The sequence below is a fragment of the Pagrus major genome, chromosome 18 (genome assembly GCF_040436345.1).
Source record: "Pagrus major chromosome 18, Pma_NU_1.0".
NCBI classification, from domain to species: Eukaryota; Metazoa; Chordata; class Actinopteri; order Spariformes; family Sparidae; genus Pagrus; species Pagrus major.
The window spans coordinates 4,717,653-4,741,957 of NC_133232.1; the positions used below are offsets into that span (position 1 = coordinate 4,717,653).

Below are 24,305 nucleotides of genomic sequence, written 5' to 3' on the forward strand. Positions count from 1 at the left end.
ACTTATGTTACACTCCACCAGTGTTAACCTGAAGCAGTATTTTAGATTCTCAGCTGGTTGAGAGGAGCTGCTGGTAAATATTTCATGTCTGATTGTTTGATCTATAACCAATATTGATCACATGATCACATGTTGGTTTGTGTCGAATCTGAGAGTAATCAGTAACTAAATAACTGTATTACTGCACTCTGCTCTGTTACTATTTGATTTAAAAATGACAAGAAACAAAGAAAATACAGAACGTGAAGATTCCAGATGGTTTCTGCTGACGAGACTTTAAACAGGCTGACACACACACACACACACACACACACACACACACACACACACACACACACACACACACACTTGTTCAGCCTGGTACAACAGTAAACAATAAGACAAAAGCTCTCTGTCCTTTGCAGGCTGATCAGACCCACATCGCTGCTGTCCTCAGTCTGACAGGAACACCAGGACCCTGCAGGACTCTCCAGGACTTTCAAGGAATCTCCAATCGTTTCCAGGGCTCTCCAGGAACATGGACCCGAAGCGTCTCTCCTCGAGCTCTCAGCAGCAGGTTCATCTCAGGATCTCAGGGAAGGTTTGTTTGACTGATTACTGATAAAAATTTTCTCAAGTGCTGTACACATTTTGAAGTACTCCATTTTATATTTATACTTGATACTTGTACTTCACTTCAGAGTTAGATTGTGTATTTTTACTGCACTACATTCATCTGACAGCTGCAGTTATAATGATTAATACATCACATTAAGACTCACTGAAGCTGTTCTACTGTGATACTTCAGTGAGACTGCAGGACTTTTACTTGTAACTGAGTATTTCTACACTGTGGTACTGTTACTTTACTCCAGTAAATGATTTGGATACTTCAGACTTTCTGGTCCTGTCTCTGACAGACTGATATTTTAAAATCAAGTCCAAAGATTTTAACCTTCCTTCAGGAGACAAGTTGGTTGTCTGTGGTGATGAAGTACTGTAGTAATACTGTAGCAATTAAAAGTATCAGAGTAATGAGTACAGACCACTTTACTACATTAACAGAAGTGTTTGTCAGGAAACAGTCTAATAATGAAATGTTATGGAAAAATTTACTAATAACTTCTGAAGTCTGTCACTGTCAGACACTTTAAATAAACATGTAGATGTAGAAAATATCTGTGAGCCCACATTTAGTCAAGTGGTGAATAAATAAATAAATAAATAAATAAATAAATAAATAAATAAATAAATGTAAAGACATTGTTGTCATTCATCTTTCTAATAAAGTTGTAAATGTGGAAACAGCGCCACCCTGTCATTAGCCTCCACTCAGCGGTCACCGCTGGTATTACACCTGCAACTCTGCCGGCTTTGTTGTGCAGCTGCTCCAATAAGGTCCGGCACGAGCACTAATTGCGCATGCGCAATGAGATGAATGGCCGCTGCACCTGACGGCCCACCAGGAAGTGTGGCGGACAAATCCTCGGCTGCTAATCCCCGCTCGGTACGGTAACCGGAGGAGGCTCCGACAGTAGCATGCTCAGCGGGCCGGACCGCTCAGTCTGACCGTCGGCACCGTCTCCGCTCCGGGCTCGGCCTCCGGGATCGCGCCGCTGCGCAGTGAGTGCATGCAGGCAGAGCGCGCGGGGCTGTGCGTCTCCTCCCCCCGCCTGTAGGGCTCCAGACCCCGCTGCTGCTGAGCTGAAGCTCCGTGAAGCTCCGTGAAGCTCCGGGCACGTCCACCCTGACTGCAATGGGATGCTGCGGTAGCGCGGAGGTAAGAACGGCCCGGCCCGGTCCGGCTCGGCTCTGTACCGTCCTCCACCCCCCGGTGCCCTTCAGCAGAGCACCGGTGCGTGTTTATTTTTTCACCGTGAAAGGGAAACCTGTCCCGGGGAGCAGAGAGGGCCGAGCTGGGATTAGAGCCAGGAGCGGTAATCCAATTAGCTCCTCGCGGGGACAGGCGGGTTACCGGGCCTGCTGGCGGGGGACGGGCCGTCATGTCCCCGCTTTGTTATTGTCCACACACCGCTCGGCTCTCTGCTCCGGTCAGCAGCCGCTCCGGGTCGACATGTAGCTTTGTGTGATGTGACTCGTGATGAAAACCGGGCCGAGCCGAGCCGAGCTAACAGGCCGGGGACAGGCTGAGTGTGTCGGCCCGGTCCTCAGGCCTGGTCCGGTCCCGCTGTGACGGTGTGTTTGTGTGTGTTTCAGAGGACAAAGAGAGAATGGAGACCGCTGGAGGACCGGAGTTGCACAGACCTGCCCTGGTTCCTGCTCTTCACCGTCTTCTGCGTCGGCATGGTAACCACAGCCAGCCTTACTCTGATGACATGTTTACATAATCAATATTAGTGATCAGCTTTCATGTGTGAGTGACAGCACACCAACATGTTCTTTATCATCCAACTCAAACTAATCATCGATCAGTGATCAGGAGAAAATCAATCAGCAGCTACTCTAAAGACTTCCTGTGTGACGTCACAGTGACCTGCCTGTCAACATGAACAGACTTGATGTTTCCTCCCACTGTACTGATAATCAATCAATCAATCATCATCAGATCAATAATCAATGATTACAATATTCAGTCATTTCCTGAAGGAGGAGCAGTTGATGATGATGATGATGATGATGGTGATGATGATGGTGATAGTGATGATGATGATGATGGTGAAGATGATAGTGAAGATGATGATGATGTGATGGTGAAGATGATGGTGATAGTGATGATGATGATGATGATGATGATGGTGAAGATGATAGTGAAGATGATGGTGATGATGGTGGTGATGATGATGATGATGGTGAAGATGATGGTGATGATGGTGGTGATGGTGAAGATGATGGTGGTGATGATGATGATGGTGGTGATGGTGAAGATGATGATAGTGATGATGATGGTGAAGATGATGGTAATGATGATGGTGATGGTGAAGATGGTGGTGATAATGGTGGTGATGGTGAAGATGCTGATGGTGATGATGATGGTGGTGATAGTGATGATGGTGATGGTGAAGATGGTGATGATAATGATGATGATGATGATAGTGATGGTGAAGATGGTGATGATGATGGTGGTAGTGATGGTGATGATGATGATAGTGATGGTGAAGATAGTGATGATGGTGGTAGTGATGGTGATGATGATGGTGATAGTGATGATGGTGATGATGATGGTGGTGATGGTCATGATGGTGATGATGATGATGATGATGATGGTGAAGATGATGATGATGATTGTGATAGTGATGATGTTGGTGGTGATGGTGATGATGGTGGTGATAGTCATGATGGTGATGATGGTGATAGTGATGATGGTGATAGTGATGATGGTGATGATGTTGGTGGTGATGGTGATGATGGTGATAGTGATGATGATGGTGATAGTGATGATGGTGATAGTGATGATGATGGTGATAGTGATGATGGTGATAGTGATGATGATGGTGATAGTGATGATGGTGATGGTGATGGTGATGATGGTGGTGATGGTCATGATGGTGATGATGATGATGATGATGATGATGATTGTGATAGTGATGATGTTGGTGGTGATGGTGATGATGGTGGTGATAGTCATGATGGTGGTGATGGTGATGATGGTGATGGTGATGATGGTGATGATGGTGATGGTGATGATGGTGATGGTGATGATGGTGATGATGGTGATGGTGATGATGGTGATAGTGATGATGATGGTGATAGTGATGATGGTGATAGTGATGATGATGATGGTGATAGTGATGATGATGATGATGGTGATAGTGATGGTGAAGATGATGATGTGAAGATGGTGATGATGATGGTGATGATGGTGATGATGATGGTAAAGATGGTGGTGATGATGGTGATGATGATGGTGGTGATAGTCATGATGGTGGTGATGGTGGTGATAGTGATGGTGCAGATGATGATGTGAAGATGGTGATGATGTTGATGATGATGGTGAAGATGGTGGTGATGATGGTGGTGATAGTCATGATGGTGATGATGGTGGTGATGATGATGATGTGAAGATGGTGATGATGATGGTGAAGATGGTGATGATGATGGTGATGGTGATAGTGATGATGATGATAGTGGTGAAGACGGTGATGATGGTGATGATGATGGTGAAGATGTTGATGATGGTGAAGATGATGATGATGATGGTGATGGTGTTGGACAGTGAACTCAGGTGCTGACAGGATGATGATGGTGATGATGATGATGACACAGGTTAAATATCACAGGTGTGGTTCTGATCAGTCAATTAATTCATTAGTTGTATAAAAGATAAATTAGTTGCCAAATTTTCTGATAATCGATGAATTGTTTTTGTCTATTCTAAAAGTCAAACAGTTGCCATGTGTCCTTTTAAATTAGGAATGTCCCGAGCCAATCTGCGTGATCAGGATCGGGGCCGATATGGGATTGTTTCACTGGTCGGGATCGGCAATTTTGAACGTGGACCCAAGCCCGATGATTTTTACGTCAGCTGTCGTAAACGGAGCACAATTTGTGGCAGAACGCAGACGCGCGCATAACATTTATTCGGCAACGAGCCATATGAAAGTATTTACTTTGTTTCAACAAAATAATAAACCTATTAAGGAACAGCTTGGATGCAGGGGATTTTTTCTTAATGCAGCTGTATATCTAGGAAAATATTAGTTCGGGCTAAGTATCGGATCGGGACTCAGTATCGGCAGATACTAAATATTAAATGACTTGGATCGGGATTGGGGTGAAAAAAAAAAACCTGATCGGGACATCCCTACTTTAAATATCAAGCAAATATTTTTTTTTAAAATGAAAACAATTAAAATGTGAATCTGATGTGTTTCCATAAATGTGTTTGATCGAATAAACTGGGCTACATATAGTGTAATTTAGTCAAAGGATGACGCGGTGTAGGCTACGTGGGTACAGAAATAAACAGAGGCTAGAGGTCAACGAACCAGGACACAAAATGGAGACAGGTCTTCAGGGTCAGTTATAATTGTTCTTGTATGGCAGCTAACATCGGCCATGTTGCAGGCTGTCCAGAGACAACCAAGAAATGCCATGATGGTAATACAGACAGGAAACAGCTGATCAGTCATGTGACAGCAGAAACAACTGATCAGTAATCTGAGCTGAAACGTGGCTCATGACTGGTTCAGCGTCTTCACTGAGGATCTGCTGCTTTTCTTTGTCCTCTCTGACAGAACCTGAAGACTCTTTGGGTTTTGGACTGCTGACTGAACACTCATGTTTATTCGATTTTTTACAGACTGAACGATTCATCGTTAATATAATCAATGGATTGATTGACACCGAAAGTTATCATTAGTTGCAGCCCTATTTGTGATGTCACTTTTAAATGTGACTCACCTTGCTGACATCACAGTGAGCGTGGTGACATCACAGTGAGCGTGATGACATCACAGTGAGCGTGGTGACATCACAGTGGTCAGGATATTTTTCTACCTTTAATCTTCATCAGTAATTTAAATTCCCTCCTGTTGAACATAAACTTGTTTACGTGTGAACAGGTTTCAATGAAACGTGATTTTTAGTGTCTCTGATTTTAAACTGGGTCAAAACTGGTGAACAGAAAACCAACGAGACATGTTGAAGCTGATGTGTTTGTTTATTGTTGATGATAAATGAAATGTTTTATATACAAACATGACATTTTAGTATGAAATGACAAGAATATGAAGAGAGAAAAGAGAAGTGAAACACATCCAGTAGAGCTGTCAGAGTACACAGATACATGATTAAAGCTCCATCACACTGATTAAATTAATAAGTATGGATGATTTGTTTTTAATCAATATTCCAGCTGCTCCTGATCCACAGTATTCAGTGTCAGTGTAGTTTAATGCTGAGTACCATCAGATGAATCAATATGTGACGATCAGATATGTTTTAATATTTAATGATTGTGTTACTCTTTAGTTCAACATGTGGACTTTATATTGACGTTTTAAATGATGTATGCAGTCTGTAATGAGGAGTGAATCACTGCTGCCTGAGGCCTCAGTCTGCTCACACATCAACAGATATCTGATCAATAAGTTTATATAATATAATACAATTCTCAGACACAAAGAAAAGAGCATCACAGTCACACACATCAGTCATCATCAAGACTGAAGGAAACATGAGCCAGAGCTGACCAGGTGTGACTGAGGTCCAGGTGTGACTGTGGCCCAGGTGTGACTGAGGTCCAGGCGTGACCGAGGTCCAGGCGTGACCGAGGTCCAGGTGTGACCGAGGCCCAGGTGTGACTGTGGCCCAGGTGTGACTGTGGCCCAGGTGTGACTGTGGTCCAGGTGTGACTCTAGTCTAGGTGTGACTGAGGTCCAGGCGTGACTGAGGTCCAGGCGTGACCGAGGTCCAGGCGTGACCGAGGTCCAGGTGTGACTGTGGTCCAGGTGTGCCTGTACTCCAGGTGTGCCTGTACTCCAGGTGTGACTGTGGTCCAGGTGTGCCTGTACTCCAGGTGTGACTGAGGTCCAGGTGTGATCTCTCGCTCAGCTTCAGTCTGGTTTCTGAAGCAGCAGATTATAATGAAAGATACATGAGACTCAGTGTTCCTGATTTCCTGCAGACACTGAATGCAGCAGCAGAGCAGACAGCTGATTGGCTCTTTAGACTGCACAGAGTTTCAAACGAGCCACTGGATTGGACAATAAATGGTTTGATTTTAAAGCAGAGCTGTCATGTGACTGTTTCCTGCTCTGTCTGTGTGTCCTGCAGGGCAGCATCTGCGGCTTCACCATCGCCACCGGCGGCGCCGCTCGCCTCGTCTTCGGATATGACAGCTACGGCAACACGTGCGGTCAACGCAATGAGCAGATTGAAGGCGTCCGGCTCAGCGGCCTCGACCACACGGACAGGAAGTAAGTCTGATGTCACATTAAGTCTCTGATGTCACCTGGACTGCTGCTGCTGAGTGTGGCTGTGTCTCAATTCAGGGGCTGCATCCTTTGAAGGGCGCATTTGAAGGCCAATTACGTCACAACGCCGCGCGAAGGCTGTCCCAATTCAAAGGCTCCTCCAAATGCAGCCCACAAATGCAGCCTTCTTTTCCCTCTTTTTGGAGGATGCACCGCTACTATCCTTCGCGGCCTCCCATATCCCAAGATCCTTTGCGCGCCCGAAACAGAAGAAAGAAAGAAGGAAAATGGCGACATCAAGTGGTGTAGATCGTCACTTTCGTGGGCCTGGGTGGCAGAAATCATGACGTAAGGGTAAGGGGCGGGAACATCTGGTGACGCAATCAGGAAATGCTCCGAAGGCTAGGCCGTCCCATTTAACAATGGTGGACGGCTTTTGAAGGTACCTCCGAAGGACTCGCCTTCGGAGGCTGCAAAGGCCGCGCCCTTCGAAGGATGCAGACCCTGAATTGAGACACAGCCATAGTGACGTGTACCAGGTGTGTTCCTGACATGCAGCCCCGTGATACTCAGGGGAGTTACTGCAGTATTTGTTGGGTATTTCTGTAGTATTTTGTTGAGTATTACTGCAGTATTTGTTGGGTATTACTGTAGTATATTGTTGGGTATTACTGTAGTGTTTTGTTGGGTATTGCTGCAGTGTTTTGTTGGGTATTACCGTAGTATTTTGTTGGGTATTGCTGCAGTATTTTGTTGGGTATTACTGTAGTATTTTGTTGGGTGTTACTGTAGTGTTTTGTTGGGTATTGCTGCAGTGTTTTGTTGGGTACTACTGCAGTATTTTGTTGGGTATTACTGTAGTATTTTGTTGGGTACACAGCTTCATGACCATCACACAGCTACATGACCATCACACAGCTACATGACCATCACAGCTTCATGACCATCACAGCTACATGACCATCACACAGCTTCATGACCATCACAGCTACATGACCATCACACAGCTTCATGACCATCACAGCTACATGACCATCACAGCTACATGACCATCACCGCTTCATGACCATCACCGCTACATGACCATCACAGCTACATGACTATCACACAGCTACATGACTATCACACAGCTACATGACCATCACACAGCTACATGACCATCACAGCTACATGACCATCACACAGCTACATGACCATCACAGCTACATGACCATCACACAGCTACATGACTATCACACAGCTACATGACCATCACAGCTTCATGACCATCACAGCTACATGACCATCACACAGCTACATGACCATCACAGCTACATGACCATCACAGCTACATGACCATCACAGCTACATGACCATCACACAGCTACATGACCATCACAGCTACATGACCATCACACAGCTACATGACCATCACAGCTACATGACCATCACACAGCTACATGACCATCACAGCTACATGACCATCACACAGCTACATGACTATCACACAGCTACATGACCATCACAGCTTCATGACCATCACAGCTACATGACCATCACACAGCTACATGACCATCACAGCTACATGACCATCACAGCTTCATGACCATCACAGCTACATGACCATCACACAGCTACATGACCATCACACAGCTACATGACCATCACAGCTACATGACCATCACACAGCTACATGACCATCACAGCTACATGACCATCACAGCAACATGACCATCACACAGCAACATGACCATCACACAGCTACATGACCATCACAGCTACATGACCATCACACAGCTACATGACCATCACACAGCTACATGACCATCACACAGCTACATGACCATGGCAGTTACAACAAACAGTCACTAGGTGGCAGGTCTCCTCTTTGACTGACTGCTGAAACAAGTTCTTGTTACATTGATATTGTTCATAAATGATTTCCATTTGACAGTCAGGCCTTAGTGTGGTACACTGCTAACACATCATGGACATTACTCAGTACATCATGTAGACCAGCTGTTAAAATAAGAATTCAAAAATCAAAAGAGTTATCATGACATAAAAACAACAATCCCAGACTAGACTAGATATGGTATTGGGTTACTGTTACTGCAGTATTTTGTTACTATGAGTACTCTGCATGTAGTATAAGTACTCTGCAGTACTCTGTGTAGTACTCAGTGTGTGTCACAGCCGTGATGCGTTCAGGTGCAGGTCTGAGTGTAGGTCAGCAGAGATTGTTGCAGCTGGAAGAGAACAAGACGTTTTGTTCTTTGTTCAGTTTTTCTCCCACGTCTTCATCCTCCTCTTCATCTTCCTCTTCATCCTCCTCTTCATCTTCCTCCTCATCCTCCTCTTCATCCTGCTCTTCACCCTCCTCTTCATCCTCCTTTTCATCCTCCTCTGCTAGTTTTACTGCAAACACTTTCAAACACGACATGACTCAGGCCTGACTTGGGGGCCCTGGACGCCCCACAGTCGCTGCACGTCAGCTGCTGTCAGTCACTTGATGAAGTGCAGATAAAACAGAACCAAGAGCACCAGTGTGGACAGACACGTCTCACTGACACGTCTCATCGACACGTCTCATCAACACGTCTCACTGACACGTCTCACTGACATGTCTCACTAACACGTCTCACTAACACGTCTCACTTACATGTCTCATCGACATGTCTCAACACGTCTCACTAACGCGTCTCATCACATGTCATCAACACGTCTCACCGACGCATCTCATCTACACGTCTCACTGACACATCTCTCTGACATGTCTCACTGACATGTCTCATCAATACGTCGCATCAACACATCTCATTGACACGTCTCACTGAAACGTCTTACTGACATGTCTCACTGAAACGGCTCACTGACATGTCTCATCAACATGTCTCAACACGTCTCACTAACACGTCTCATCGACATGTCATCAACACGTCTCACTAACGCGTCTCATCACATGTCATCAACACGTCTCACTGACACATCTCATCTACACGTCTCACTGACACATCTCTCTGACATGTCTCACTGACATGTCTCATCAATACGTCGCATCAACACATCTCATTGACACGTCTCACTGAAACGTCTTACTGACATGTCTCACTGAAACGGCTCACTGACATGTCTCATCAACATGTCTCAACACGTCTCACTAACACATCTCATCGACACGTCTCACTAACACGTCTCTCTGACATGTCTCACTGACATGTCTCATCAACACGTCGCATCAACACATCTCATTGACACGTCTCACTGACATGTCTCATCAACATGTCTCAACACGTCTCACTAACACATCTCACTAACACCTCTCACCTCTCACTAACACCTCTCACTAACGCATCTCATCACGTCTCACTAACACGTCTCATCAACACGTCGATGAGACGTCTCATCACGTCTCATCAACACGTCTCATCAACACGTCTCACTAACACGTCTCATCAACACGTCTCAACACGTCTCACTAACACGTCTCATCGACACGTCTCACTAACATGTCTCATCGACACATCTCAACGACACGTCTCACACGCGTCTCATCGACATATCTCATCGACATGTCTCGTCAACACATCTCATCACGTCTCAATGTCTCACTAACACGTCTTATTGACACGTCTCAACGACACGTCTCACACGCGTCTCATCGACACGTCTCACTAACGCATCTCATCGACACGTCTTATTGACACGTCTCAACACGTCTCATCGACATGTCTCATCGACACGTCTCACTAACGCATCTCATCGACACGTCTTATTGACACGTCTCAACACGTCTCATCGACACGTCTCACTGACATTTCTCACTAACACTTCTCATCGACATATCTCATCAACACATTTCACTAACACGTCTCATCAACACGTCTCACTAACACCTCTCATTGCGTCTCATCAACACGTCTCACTAACACGTCTCATCACGTCTCATCAACACGTCTCACTAACAGGTCTCAGTAACACGTCTCATCAACACGTCTTGTCAACACATCTCATCACGTTTCATCAACACGTCTCATCGACACATCTCACTAACGTGTCTCACTAACGCATCTCATCAACGTGTCTCGTGGACACGTCTCATGGACACGTCTCAACGACACGTCTCACACGCTTCTCATGGACACGTCTCATGGACACATCTCACTAACGCATCTCAACACACGTCTCATCGACACATCTCACTGACGCATCTCACTGACGTGTTAGTGAGACGTGTCGATGAGATGCGTCGGTGAGATGTGACGACAAGATGCTCGTCACATCTCACTGACGCATCTCATCGACACGTCTCACTAACACGTCTCAACACGTCTCATCGACACGTCTCACTAACACATCTCATCGACATGTCTCAATGCGTCTCATTGACACGTCTCAACACGTCTCACTAACGCATCTCATTGACACGTCTCAACAACACATCTCACTAACAAGTCTCATCGACACGTCTCAACACGTCTCATTGACACGCCTAACACATCTCATCGACATGTCTCAATGCGTCTCATTGACACGTCTCAACACGTCTCACTAACGCATCTCATTGACACGTCTCAACAACACATCTCACTAACAAGTCTCATCGACACGTCTCACTAACGCGTCTCATCGACACGTCTCACTAACGTGTCTCACTAACACGTCTCATCAACACGTCTCAACATGTCTCACTAACGCGTCTCATCGACACGTCTCAACGACACGTCTCAACGACACGTCTCATGCGTCTCATCAACATGTCTTATCGACACGTCTCATCGACAAGTCTCATCAACGCGTCTCATTGACATTTCTCACTAACACGTCTCATCGACACGTCTCATCAACACATCTCACTAACACGTCTCATCAACACGTCTCACTAACACGTCTCATCAACAACGTCTCACTAACACGTCTCATCAACACGTCTCGTCAACACATCTCATAACGTCTCATCAACACATCTCAACGACACGTCTCGCACGCGTCTCAACGACACGTCTCGCACGCGTCTCAAAGACACGTCTCGCACGCGTCTCAACGACACGTCTCACACGCGTCTCATCGACACGTCTCACATGCATCAACACGTCTCACTAACGCGTCTCACTGACACGTCTCACTGACACGTCTCATCGACACGTCTCATCGACACGTCTCACTAACACGTCTCATCAACACGTCTCATCGACACGTCTCACACGCGTCTCATCAACATGTCTTATCGACATGTCTCGTGAACACATCTCATCATGTCTCAACACGTCTCATCGACATGTCTCACTAACGAGTCTCAACGACATGTCTCAACGACACGTCTCAACGACACGTCTCAACGACACGTCTCATGGACACATCTCACTAACGCACCTCAATGACACGTCTCACTGATGCATCTCACTGACGCATCTCATCAGCACATCTCACCGACGCATCTCATCAACACGTCTCATCAACACGTCTCATCAACAAGTCACATCACGTCTCATCAACGGGTCTCATCAACACATCTCACTGACACGTCTCTTCGACACGTCTCATCGACAAGTCTCATCAACACGTCTCACCAACACGTCTCAACACGTCTCACCGAAACGTCTCGCCGAAACATCCCACCGACACGTCTCAACACGTCTCACCGAAACGTCTCGCCGAAACATCTCACCGACACGTCTCGACACGTCTCAACGAAACGTCTTATCAACACGTCTCACCGACATGTCTCATGTCTCATCGACACGTCGTTTCGTCTCATGGACACATCTCACTAACGTATCTCAACGACTCATCTCATCAACGCGTCTCACCAACACGTCTCACCAACACGTCTCAACACGTCTCACCGAAACGTCTCGCCGAAACATCCCACTGACACGTCTCAACACGTCTCACCGAAACGTCTCCCCGAAACATCTTACCGACACGTCTCAACACGTCTCACCGAAACGTCTTATCAACACGTCTCACCGACATGTCTCATGTCTCATCGACACGTCTCATCGACACGTCGTTTCGTCTCATGGACACATCTCACTAACGTATCTCAACGACGCATCTCATCGTCACACCTCACCGACGCATCTCATCGAGACGTCTCATCAACACGTCACATCACGTCTCATCAATGGGTCTCATCAACACATCTCAACACATCTCAACACGTCTCACTGAAACATCTCACTGACACATCTCAACACGTCTCACCAACATGTCTCATGTCTCATCGACCGTCTCGACACATTTCAATACGTCTCAACACATCTCATCAACACGTCTCACTGACACGTCTCATCAACACGTCTCACTGACACGCCTCATCAATACGTCTCTTCGACACATCTCAATACGTCTCAACACATATCATTGACACATCTCAATACGTCTCAATACGTCTCAACACGTCTCAATATGTCTCAACACGTCTCATCGACACGTCTCAATATGTCTCAACACGTCTCATCGACATGTCTCAAAACGTCTCAACACATATCACTAACACATCTCACTCCAGTTTGTTTTAATATGTTATCCACTTTTATAAAAAGTGTTATTAATAAAGTTTTTTATCTGATGATGATTTTCGTGTCTCTTAGAATCACATGTTGATTCACTCTGTTTATTTAGCTTTGAAATAATTAAGCATAGTTCGAGTTAAATCATTAATTTTGGTTCTATTCCTAAAGAATGAATTAGTTTTATTGTTTCCCTCCCACCTCGACAGATGTTCATGGCTGCAGTGTTTCTTTATTTACTTGATTGATTTTTTAAATGATCAATCTTTCGGATCAATAGTCGACACTGTAATTATCTCGGTTCATATTCTGCACTTTATAAAGTGAAGTTGTTTCAATGACTTCAGACTAACAGTTTTCCTCCATGTTCACTTCCTGTCTCATTAAATCCACATTAATGTTTGTGTGAAGAAACAACCCAACAGTTTTTATTCACTGATTCCCTCTGAACGCTTTTAATTTGTAGGTTATTGTTTAATCTCTGTGGAACTCAGCACTTCCTGCTGACCTTTCACATTAAAAGTGATTCATGCTGTCTCTATTCAGGGATGTATATCAGTTGCTTCTACTTGGATTTATTTTTACTATCGCTGTAAAGTTACTGTTAATCAAACCAACAGTTCCTATAGGCTTTTCACAATAAAAGCCCATCAGGAAGAGGATGCACTGAAGTGAAACTAGTCAGTGAGTGAAATAATCAATAAGAATAATCTCCCTCTCATTTAATAATCATCGCATCCTGGGAGGCTTTTAATGTGAAACATCTGCAGGAAGTGTTGAGTGTGATGACAAAAAACAACAAAGTCAAACTAATGAATTAATTATTAAAACTGTCTGAGTCTGAAATTAACGTTAAACTCTGAATGTTCACCTTTTAAAGATGGAGGAATTCAAAGAGCTTTATACGATGAAGGGTTTTATTTTGTTTAATTATTGTTAATGTGCTGATGATGAACTGATTCAGTTTAAATTGCAGATCACATTGTCTCACAGCACCAGAATAACTTAACAACTTATTTTAACTGAGCAACAGTCCAGAACCAAAAATATCTCTTTTACTGTCAACTGTTATACAAGCGGCAAATCCTCTGCGTTATAAATATTTATCATGTTTTCAAATAAAATGACTGAAACGATCAAATTAGTTGTCAATTGATTTTCTTTCAATGAACTTTTCGTTGCAGCTCTTCAGAAGTCAAAGAAAAACATGAGAACGATGTTTAAAAAGACAAGTAAATCTTAAATAAATAAAGTTGTCTGTATATAACTGACTGTGACAACTGAGCGCTCTTAATTTGAAGGGATGACATCTGGATGAACACCTGAGCTGTGACCTTTACTGACTTCCTGTGCTCTCTGTCCCGGCAGGTTCGTCTTCTTCCTGGACCCCTGTAACATTGACATCGTCCAGAGGAAGATCAAGTCGATGGCACTCTGCGTGTCTCTGTGTCCCACCGAGGAGCTGAAGACCTACCAGGACCTGAAGACGTTCGCCATGGTCAACGGTGAGCTCATCACTCTGAACATGACTCGCACCTGAACAGGTGTGCTGATGTCTCCTGCAGCATGTTGTCATCAGAGAACATGATGCGTAAAACACACTGAAAAAGTTTCTAACCTGGAAACATGCAGAATGTGTTCAGTGTTTTTAGCCCTGAGTGCTGCCTTCAGGTACAGACACCTGTCTGTCTGAGGGTCGGCCAGTTTGTAGTCGCAGACATGAGCCACCGATCGAAGCAAGTCCTGATTGGCTCACAGCTGCTCTTGATCAGCTCCTGTTGAACAGCACTTTAGTTAATGAAGCATATAAATATTCTGTTTGAGTGACTGTTGACTGGAGGATGATTAAATGATGCAGGCGCTGATGTTTTATCTCAGTTTAGTCTGATTATTGTCAGGACGTCTTTAGTTCAGGTCCTCATTGACCCGTCTGTGATCAGGTGGAGACCTCTGCTGCTTGTTGATATTAACCCGTCACTAATTATCGAGAAGTGACGATGTATTGAAACAACTCAACCGTTATTTTCACAATCAACTGATGAAACGTGTTGTAAATGTAAATGCTCATCACAGTTTCTCAGAGCCCACAGTGATGTCAACCGACAGTCCAAAACTCAAAGGATCTTCATTAATAACCTGTCAATTATAATCTGGATTAACTGATCAGCTGTTTAATGTCTATGTCGATCAGCGTTTCGTCCTCAGACGTCTTTTTCAGACCTTCAGTTTACTGAAGCTGACAGCAGAGAGTTTTTTTAATGAGTCAAACTGATGAATCGATTATGAAATGGTTGGTGATAATGAGTCTGACTTACTGGATGCAGACTGTTGGTCTGAAGCCTGTTTCCTTCTTTCTGCTATCTGTGTGTAACAACAACAGAAACAACAACCTGCAGGTTCTTCACGTCCACTGAAGCTGGACAGTTACTGTAACAACCAACCTGTTAGCTAACAGCATCGCTGCATCCTGGTTAAACCTGGGCTACCTTTCCAGGTAGTCTGACTTCCTCGCTCACTTTCCTCCACAGCAGCTCCTTTTCTGTCCTGTCCCAGTACAGTAGACGTGTTCTCGTATAACTCGGTGTCTGCAAACAGCCACGATTACTGATTATATTCTCTCCTCCATTGTTGTTCATGAATGTCCGGACATGAGAGATGTGAACATCATCATGTCAGTATGACGCTGCTGGGTTTTAAGACAGCGCCATAAAAAATCCTCACTTGAGTTCAATATTTTCAACTCACGAATGCACGAATTTCATGTGTCTGCATCATTCACGTCGCCCGCCGCAAATAAACATTAATTTGTGCCTCTTCTCATCTTTTCATCGACTGTATAATCTAGACACGTGAATAATTCACCCCGCTATGTCCTGAATGCCCCATAAATCCGTTGATATCAGTAATAAAGAGCTGTATCGTCTGCGTAGAGACAGATTCTGAGCTCTGGGGGAAGGTCGACCACGTACAGTCAGACTGAGATGGTCCTTCAGACTCTGAATCTAACGTCAGCTCAGGACGCTCTGGGATCATTCACAACAAATAAAGTTTAATACCAGACAACATAAACACAAACACAACATATATCTGTGACAGACTGACTCAACCGCTCGCTCTGACGACGGTAATATAAACGTTTAAGAGTTTACACACTGACTGCTTCCATGTAGATACATTCACATCAGCCAGCTGTGTGTGTGTGTGTGTGTGTGTGTGTGTGTGCATACTTCACTCAGTTGGTTTTAAAGGAAGCAGTGATGTCACCAGTTGTTCGGACGCTGGCCGTCACATCATGCTGATGATTTAATGTCTGTGACCTGACACACCACAGAACACACACACACACACACACACACACACACACACACACACACACACACACACACACAGTACAGTAGACTAACAAAGGCAGCATTAAGTGGTGTATGTATGGTTGGTGCCACTCTGCTCCGTTTGTCCTCCATCATGGCTGCTGTGACTCAGTGTGTTCACTGTGTGAAACGTGACAGCAGACGTTTCATCAGGTGACATCACAGCTCCTCTGGCAGCCATGTTGTTAATGAAAGGGGTCATTGTCTGAGAAATACACAGAGGGACTAGTTCATCAGTCTGAGAGCTCAGGGCTGCTCGGGGAGGGGTGTTCTTCTTATTCTGTCCACCCTCAGTTATCAGGCTTCAGTTATAAAAGCTCAACATTTCTTCTTCTTCTCTTAGCTTAGCATAAAGACTGGAAACAGAGGGAAATGGCTAGCCTGAGTCTGTCTCAAAGTGACAAACCCTCCACTCTGTCATTCTTCAGCACTGAGCTGCAGTCTCTTCATGCTACACAAGAGAAACTGTTTTATATGTTGAGTGTTGAGGAGAGTTCAGTCTGAGTCTGAGGAGTGAAGCTGCTCGGTACTCTGGTGGTACAGCAGCAGATACTTCTGTATGGTGCGCTCCATTATACTCGGATGACCGTTCCACTGCACCTTTCCCTGTCGGAAAACTGATGACAATGATGATGATGATGGTGATGATGATGATGTCATCACCTGTCTCTCTCTCTCTCTCTGTGTGTTTCAGGATCAGAGTTGTGTTCCTACGAGTTAGCAGGTCATAAATACCCCGGCCTTCCTGAGAGGTTCTCCAAATGTCCCAAACTTCCTGTTCCACCCAGGTACGACCTGACTGCAGCTGACCCCTGACCTCTGTGTGACCTCTGACCTCTGTGTGTCCTCTGACCTCTGTGTGTCCTCTGTGTGACCTCTGACCTCTGTGTGTCCTCTGACCTCTGTGTGACCTCTGTGTGACCTCTGACCTCTGTGCGTCCTCAGTAAGCCGCTGCCGGTGTTTAACCGCTGCACTCCGCTAGATGTTTCCTGTTATGCGAAGTTTGCCGAGGCCGTGGTGACGTTCGTCAGTGACAACAGCGTTCTGCACCGACTCATCGCCGGCGTCGCCGCCAGTAAAGAGATCATCATCGGACTGTGTGTCCTCGCTCTGGGTGAGTTTACTGAGGTGACATCAGGACACAGTCAGAGACAATACAATACTAATCACAGTAAAGTGATGTATGTAGAGGGCAGGTCGTCAGTGCTGGTGGTGCATCATGGGTAATATACAGTCATCATGGACAGAACTGCCCATGTCCACAGTCAGTAAACAGGAAGTCAGATTCCTTCAGCCGGTTGTTATTAACAAAACTCCTCTCACAGATGAGAGCAGCCAATCAGCTACTTTATCAATAGATGCTTAAACTGTGTGACCAGACCAGCTGGAGGAGCCTGAGTGAGGCTTCATCATGTCAGCTGTGTGGAGTTTCTTCAAGATAACGGAAGAAAAAAGCAAACAGCTGACTGATCCGAGGGCTGGCAGCACTTCAACAACACCACCTTGATAAAACACTCACAGAAACACTGTGGGAAGGAGACAAGTGCACCGCAACAACCACTGCTGTTTCTCCACGAGCACGTTTGGGCCCGCTGAGTCAAACTGTGTAGATCCAGGCCTGGCAGATGTGACGCTGCAGTTCAGTTCTGTGTCTGTGATGTATGACCTCTCATCTCTGTCTGTCTGTCTGTTTGTCTGTCTGTCAGTCCTCTCGATGATCCTCATGGTGATCATTCGTTACATCTCAGCTGTCCTCGTCTGGATCCTCACCTCGCTGGTCGTCCTCGGGTCCCTCGGTGAGGTCACTTCCTGTTTCCTCAGAGCACATTTAAACCCTGTTCTGTCCGTTTACAACAAACTGAAAGTCAATCTGTCTGTGATCATGTGTCTGTGTCCTCAGCGGGGACCAGCGTCCTCTGGTGGCTCTACATCGACCACCGGCTGTACGGGAACGACACCTCCACGAAAGTGACGAAGGAGGTGAAGGAGGAGGTGGAGGTCAGCAGAGACAGCGGACAGGCGCTGCTCGTCTACGCCGTCGCTGCCACCGTCTTCACCGTACGAATACCAGCTGATACAAACATGTTGTCTTCATGGCGAGTGGAGGCAGAGCGCTGTGTTTGATCAGGGTCCTCTGTTTCAGATCATCCTGTTGCTGCTGATGCTGTTCATGAGGAAACGGGTCGCTCTGACCATCGCTCTGTTCCACGTGGCGGGGAAAGTCTTCATCCACCTCCCCCTCCTCACCCTGCAGCCCTTCGTCACCTTCCTCGCCCTCCTGCTCTTCTGGATCTACTGGATCCTGGTCCTGCTCTTCCTGGGAACCACCGGTCAGTTGAAGAACCTGTTGGGGTCCAGGTGGGGCGGCTGTAGCTCAGGAGGTAGGGCGGGTTATCTAGTAATCAGAGGGTTGCTGGTTCGAATCTCTGGCTCCCCCAGCTGCATGTCAAAGTGTCCTTGAGCAAGATACTGAACTCCTGATGTTCCTAATGAGCAGGTCGGCGGTCCATTGACTGTTGAATGTCTTTAATCTTTTTTCATTTTGCTTCTTTTTAGACGTCAAGACGTAAAACTGATTTATTGATCTGAGTTGACTCTGGTTAAACAGCTAAGTATTGTTGTTGTTGCTAGAATAAGATCAAACTTTAAAAGTTTAAAAGTGAAAATAAAAATGTAAACGAGACATAAAGAAGCTCAGCTGTTTGATTCAAATACAACTTTATTAATCAGAAGGTTCAGAAACGGTTCTGATAATCTGAGCCCATCAGACTAAATGTAAACAGACAACAGCTGACCAACTCACTGTCTCCATGGCAACACGCTGCTGTCTGCTAATACCCCCCAAAGCACTATGGGAATTGTAGTTTGACTGATGGCATGTCTGTGTGATTCTGCAGGGAACCCGATCCAGAACGAGGAGACGGGTCTGACAGAGTTCAGACTGACGGGGCCTCTGCAGTACCTGACCTGGTACCACGCTGTGGGTCTGGTCTGGATCACAGAGTTCATCCTGGCCTGCCAGCAGATGACTGTGGCCGGAGCCGTGGTCACGTACTACTTCACCAGGTGAGTCAGCACCTGTACACACCTGCTGGACAGAGTGCAGCTAGATGTTCCCCTGTATCCAGTCTTTATGTTAAGCTAACTGTTTCCCCTGTTTCCAGTCTTTATGTTAAGCTAAGCTAGCTGTTCCCCTGTCTCCAGTCTTTATGCTAAGCTAAAATAGCTGTTCCCCTGTATCCAGTCTTTATGTTAAGCGCAGCTAGCTGTTCCCCTGTATCCAGTCTTTATGTTAAGCTAAGCTAGCTGTTTCCAGTCTTTATGTTAAGCTAAGCTAGCTGTTCCCCTGTCTCCAGTCTTTATGCTAAGCTAAAATAGCTGTTTCCCCTGTCTCCAGTCTTTATGCTAAGCTAAAATAGCTGTTTCCCCTGTATCCAGTCTTTATGTTAAGCGCAGCTAGCTGTTCCCCTGTATCCAGTCTTTATGTTAAGCTAAACTAGCTGTTTCCCCTGTTTCCAGTCTTTATGCTAAGCTAAGCTAGCTGTTCCCCTGTATCCAGTCTTTATGTTAAGCTAAGCTAGCTGTTTCTCCTGTTTCAAGTCTTTATGCTAAGCTAAATTAGCTGTTTCCCCTGTATCCAGTCTTTATGCTAAGCTAAGATAGCTGTTCCCCTGTCTCCAGTCTTTATGACTTTATGTCTTAATTAAGCTAAGCTAGCTCTGTCCTTTCCTTCAGCAGATGAAGAATCAATACATACGAACATATTTGTGATCAAAGTAGATAAAAACAGGACAAAGTGAGTTTAAGGACTTTTATTGATTCAACATGTTGGAGACAAGGCAGCTGGTTATTGATGATTGAACCGTGTCTGTTTCAGGGACAAGAACCGCCTCCCGGTGACCCCCATCCTGTCTTCAGTCCTGAGGCTGGTCCGGTACCACCTGGGCACCGTGGCTAAAGGATCCTTCATCATCACACTGGTCAAGATCCCCCGACTCATCCTCATGTACATCCACAACCAGCTGAAGGGAAAGGTAGGAAAACATTTTATTAACACAACCAGCTGAAGGGAAAGGTAGGAAAACTTTATTAACAACACAACCAGCTGAAAGGAAAGGTAGGAAAACTTTATTAACACAAACAGCTGAAAGAAAAGGTAGGAAAACTTTATTAACAAAACAACCAGCTGAAGGGAAAGGTAGGAAAACTTTATTAACAACACAACCAGCTTAAAGGAAAGGTAGGAAAACTTTATTAACAACACAACCAGCTGAAAGGAAAGGTAGGAAAACTTTATTAACACAAACAGCTGAAAGAAAAGGTAGGAAAACTTTATTAACAACACGACCAGCTGAAGGGAAAGATAGGAAAACTTTATTAACACAAACAGCTAAAAGGAAAGGCAGGAAAACTTTATTAACACAACCAGCTGACAGGAAAGGTAGGAAAACTTTATTAACACAACATGCTGAAGGGAAAGGTAGGAACACTTTATCAACAACACAACCAGCTGGCAGGAAAGGTAGGAAAACTTTATTAACAACACAACCAGCTGAAAGGAAAGGTAGGAAAACTTTATTAACACAAACAGCTGAAAGAAAAGGTAGGAAAACTTTATTAACACAACATGCTGAAGGGAAAGGTAGGAAAACTTTATTAACACAACATGCTGAAGGGAAAGGTAGGAAAACTTTATCAACAACACAACCAGCTGGCAGGAAAGGTAGGAAGACTTTATTAACACAACCAGCTGAAAAGTAATATGACAGTCAGTCATATTATTGATTATGTATCAGCTGATGATGTCATTGTTTCTCAGGAGAACGCGTGCGCTCGCTGTCTGCTGAAAACTTGTATCTGCTGTCTGTGGTGTTTGGAGAAGTGCCTCAACTATCTCAATCAGGTAACACACACACAGACACACACATAGACCCACACACACACACACACACCTCAGTATCTTATCTTAATTGTCTCACCTGTCATTTATATTCCCAGAATGCATATGCAGCCACAGCCATCAACAGCACCAGCTTCTGCACATCTGCACGTGACGCCTTCGTGATCCTGGTGGAAAACGCTCTGCGTGTCGCCACAATCAACGCCGTCGGAGACTTCGTGCTCTTCCTGGGGAAGGTGAGACTGAGTTCAGTGCGTCCGTCTGTTTCCTGAACATTTTTCTCTCATGTAAAAACAAAACGGACCGAGCTGTGTGACTCTGTTTCAGATCCTGATTGTGACGTCGACGGCCTTCGCCGGGGTCCTCCTCCTGAACTACCAGCGGGATTACGCCGAGTGGCTCCTGCCTCTGATCATCGTGTGTCTCTTCTCCTTCCTGGTGGCTCACTGCTTCCTGTCCATCTTTGAGATTGTGGTGGACGTCCTCTTCCTCTGCTTTGCCATCGACACCAAGTACAACGATGGCACTCCGGGGAAGGAGTTCTTCATGGACAAAGCTCTGATGGTGAGACACACCGGACATGTTTCATCAGTCGTGAACGCATCGTTAACAAACCTTCAATCTGAACGTGACAGATGATGATATTAATAATGTGACGTATTGATTTGTTTACGAGTGACTTCCTGTCAACATTTTACATTTAAAGTTCTCGGACACCTGCAGCGACCTTCTCTTAATGTGGAATCCTCCTCTTTTTATTTCCCACCTGTCCCTCGCGGCCCCTCCCCTCCCCTGCAGGAGTTCGTGGAGAGCAGCCGGCGGTTGGAGCGGGCGGTGGAGCGTGGGCGGAGCCGGGTGAAGGAGGCAGTGTCAGAGGGGGCGGAGATGAAGCCCATGGTGAGTGACAGTGGCGGCGGAGGGGGCATGGCCAGGCGGAAGAGCTTGTCAGAGGAGGTGGGGGCGGAGCTGGATGGGGACAGGGAGGAGTGGGACGAGCTTCAGGAGTTCCAGGTGTACTACCTGCTGGTGGGGGTGCTGGTTGACTGGGTGCTGACGGAGCAGAGCGACTTCGTCCTCTGTCTGAGCGAGGACATCGTCCTCTTCCTCTGCGTCTACCTGCCCACCTCCACCCTCTTCCTGTTCGTCAGCCTGCTGCACACGCCAAGCCCCGCCCCCTCAGGCCCAAGCACAAAATCAGCCGCCGTCACCGCCACTTGCTAACAGATGCATGCAAACAGACACGTGCTAACAGATGCATGCAAACAGACACGTGCTAACAGATGCATGCTAACTGACACGTGCTAACAGATGCATGCTAACTGACACGTGCTAACTGATGCATGCTAACATGTCCACACTGTCCTGAGCATGCTGATTGGATGAACACTGATGGCTGCTAACCTTCCTCCTCCTCCTCATCATTATCACCATCACCATCATCATCATCATCATCATCACCGCTGCTTCCTCCTCAACATGTTGAACCAAACTTTGTTTTTTACTTTTGTATGTTTATATTTATATAGATTGTGATGATGTCATCGTCTCTGTCGGCCTTCTGTTTCTCACCTCAGTGCTTTAACGACTCAGCAGATAATAAACTCAGAGATGAAGCTTCAGGTTTCTGCTCCTCGTCTGTTTACATTAGATTAATAAATGTTTTAATATATAAATAATGATTCAAGTTGTCTGCAGGGTCCTAGCTTCCACATGTTACCTGCTCTGAATGAGACCAGAGTCACAACTACTGAAAATAAAAGTAATCTGATTAAATATCAAAACCTTCAACAATAATAAAAGTGTAATGAATTGTTTGGTGACCTTCTTAAATTCTGCTCCCTGCTCACTGGACTAACTGATCTGATTGGTTTCTCCTCACTACCCTGGGCCATGATGCTTCACTCACCTTCATTCCCCGCCTCCTCCTGCGTGCTGTGTGTGATGCTGAACCATGACAGTGTAACCATGTGGACTGTTTCCTGTTTCAGGCTCCGGGGACGAGTTCAGCTTGACCAAAATCAGCCAATGGGACTTCTTAAAAAAGAGACATTCCAAATGTTTATTTTTACCAACGTGTAACATGTTTACTATGGTTTCACTCCAGGGAAAACGATATTTTAATAAGAAACTGTAAAAACGTAACAATGTAATGAAGCACTTTATATTGAAGCGCTGCAGATTTTAAACAGGCTGATGCATTTTTTCGTAGTGATGTCGTTTTTTATAAAACTCACCTGAACTCATCGTCTGTGCTCACACTTCAGTTGTAACACTGCAGCCGGGACACTTTTTCTGTTTGTCCACGAGCTGCCGATCACTCACGCACACTCCTCACCGGACTCCATGTTGGATCAGGAGCGCTGTGATGACATCGGAGGGGTGGAGCCTGTGGACAGATGGATGTGAGAGGAAGGGGTCAAAGGTCAGACAGACTGTGCTGCAACGTCTCTTCTGTTGCTCATCAGCCTGACGGGACGCACCGGCAGCTGATTGATCAATACATCCGATTGATTAGTATCCATGACATCCATCAGATCAGACCGCTGAGCGGAGACTGTTCCACTCATTCACTGATCTCGTTATGATCAATCAAAGTGAACGTGACACTGCTGCAGAGAGACTCACAATGAGCACCGCTTCTGGAAGTGAACTTCTGTCACCGTTGATCCAAACTCCCATGATGCC

General features: G+C 45.6%; 1 protein-coding gene across 3 annotated transcripts; it reads left to right on the forward strand.

Annotated features, from left to right (window-relative positions):
* Positions 1-1,437: 1,437 nt before the first annotated feature.
* Positions 1,438-23,864, forward strand: slc44a1b (solute carrier family 44 member 1b). 3 transcript variants are annotated; one of them, XM_073486287.1, is made up of 16 exons: positions 1,438-1,759; positions 2,197-2,286; positions 6,715-6,857; positions 14,717-14,853; positions 17,414-17,507; positions 17,665-17,834; positions 18,427-18,516; positions 18,621-18,778; positions 18,864-19,050; positions 19,618-19,786; positions 20,598-20,754; positions 21,540-21,623; positions 21,719-21,856; positions 21,948-22,184; positions 22,419-22,517; positions 23,316-23,864. In XM_073486287.1, the coding sequence occupies exons 1-16, from the start codon at positions 1,736-1,738 to the stop codon at positions 23,412-23,414; spliced, it is 2,076 nt and encodes a 691-aa protein (XP_073342388.1). In that variant the 5' UTR covers positions 1,438-1,735; the 3' UTR covers positions 23,415-23,864. The 3 variants fall into 3 exon arrangements, with proteins under 3 accessions (XP_073342388.1, XP_073342389.1, XP_073342387.1); XM_073486288.1 differs by having other exon boundaries at positions 23,609-23,864; XM_073486286.1 differs by lacking the exon at positions 23,316-23,864 and having other exon boundaries at positions 22,419-23,239.
* The last annotated feature ends 441 nt before the right edge of the window (positions 23,865-24,305 follow it).

Coding starts and splice junctions, on each gene's coding strand:
- slc44a1b (XM_073486286.1), top strand. CDS start 1,736: ATGGGATGCTGCGGTAGCGCGGAG. Junction 18,517..18,620: donor GGTCGTCCTCGGGTCCCTCG/GTGAGGTCACTT, acceptor CTGTGTCCTCAG/CGGGGACCAGCGTCCTCTGG. Junction 22,185..22,418: donor TCATGGACAAAGCTCTGATG/GTGAGACACACC, acceptor CCTCCCCTGCAG/GAGTTCGTGGAGAGCAGCCG.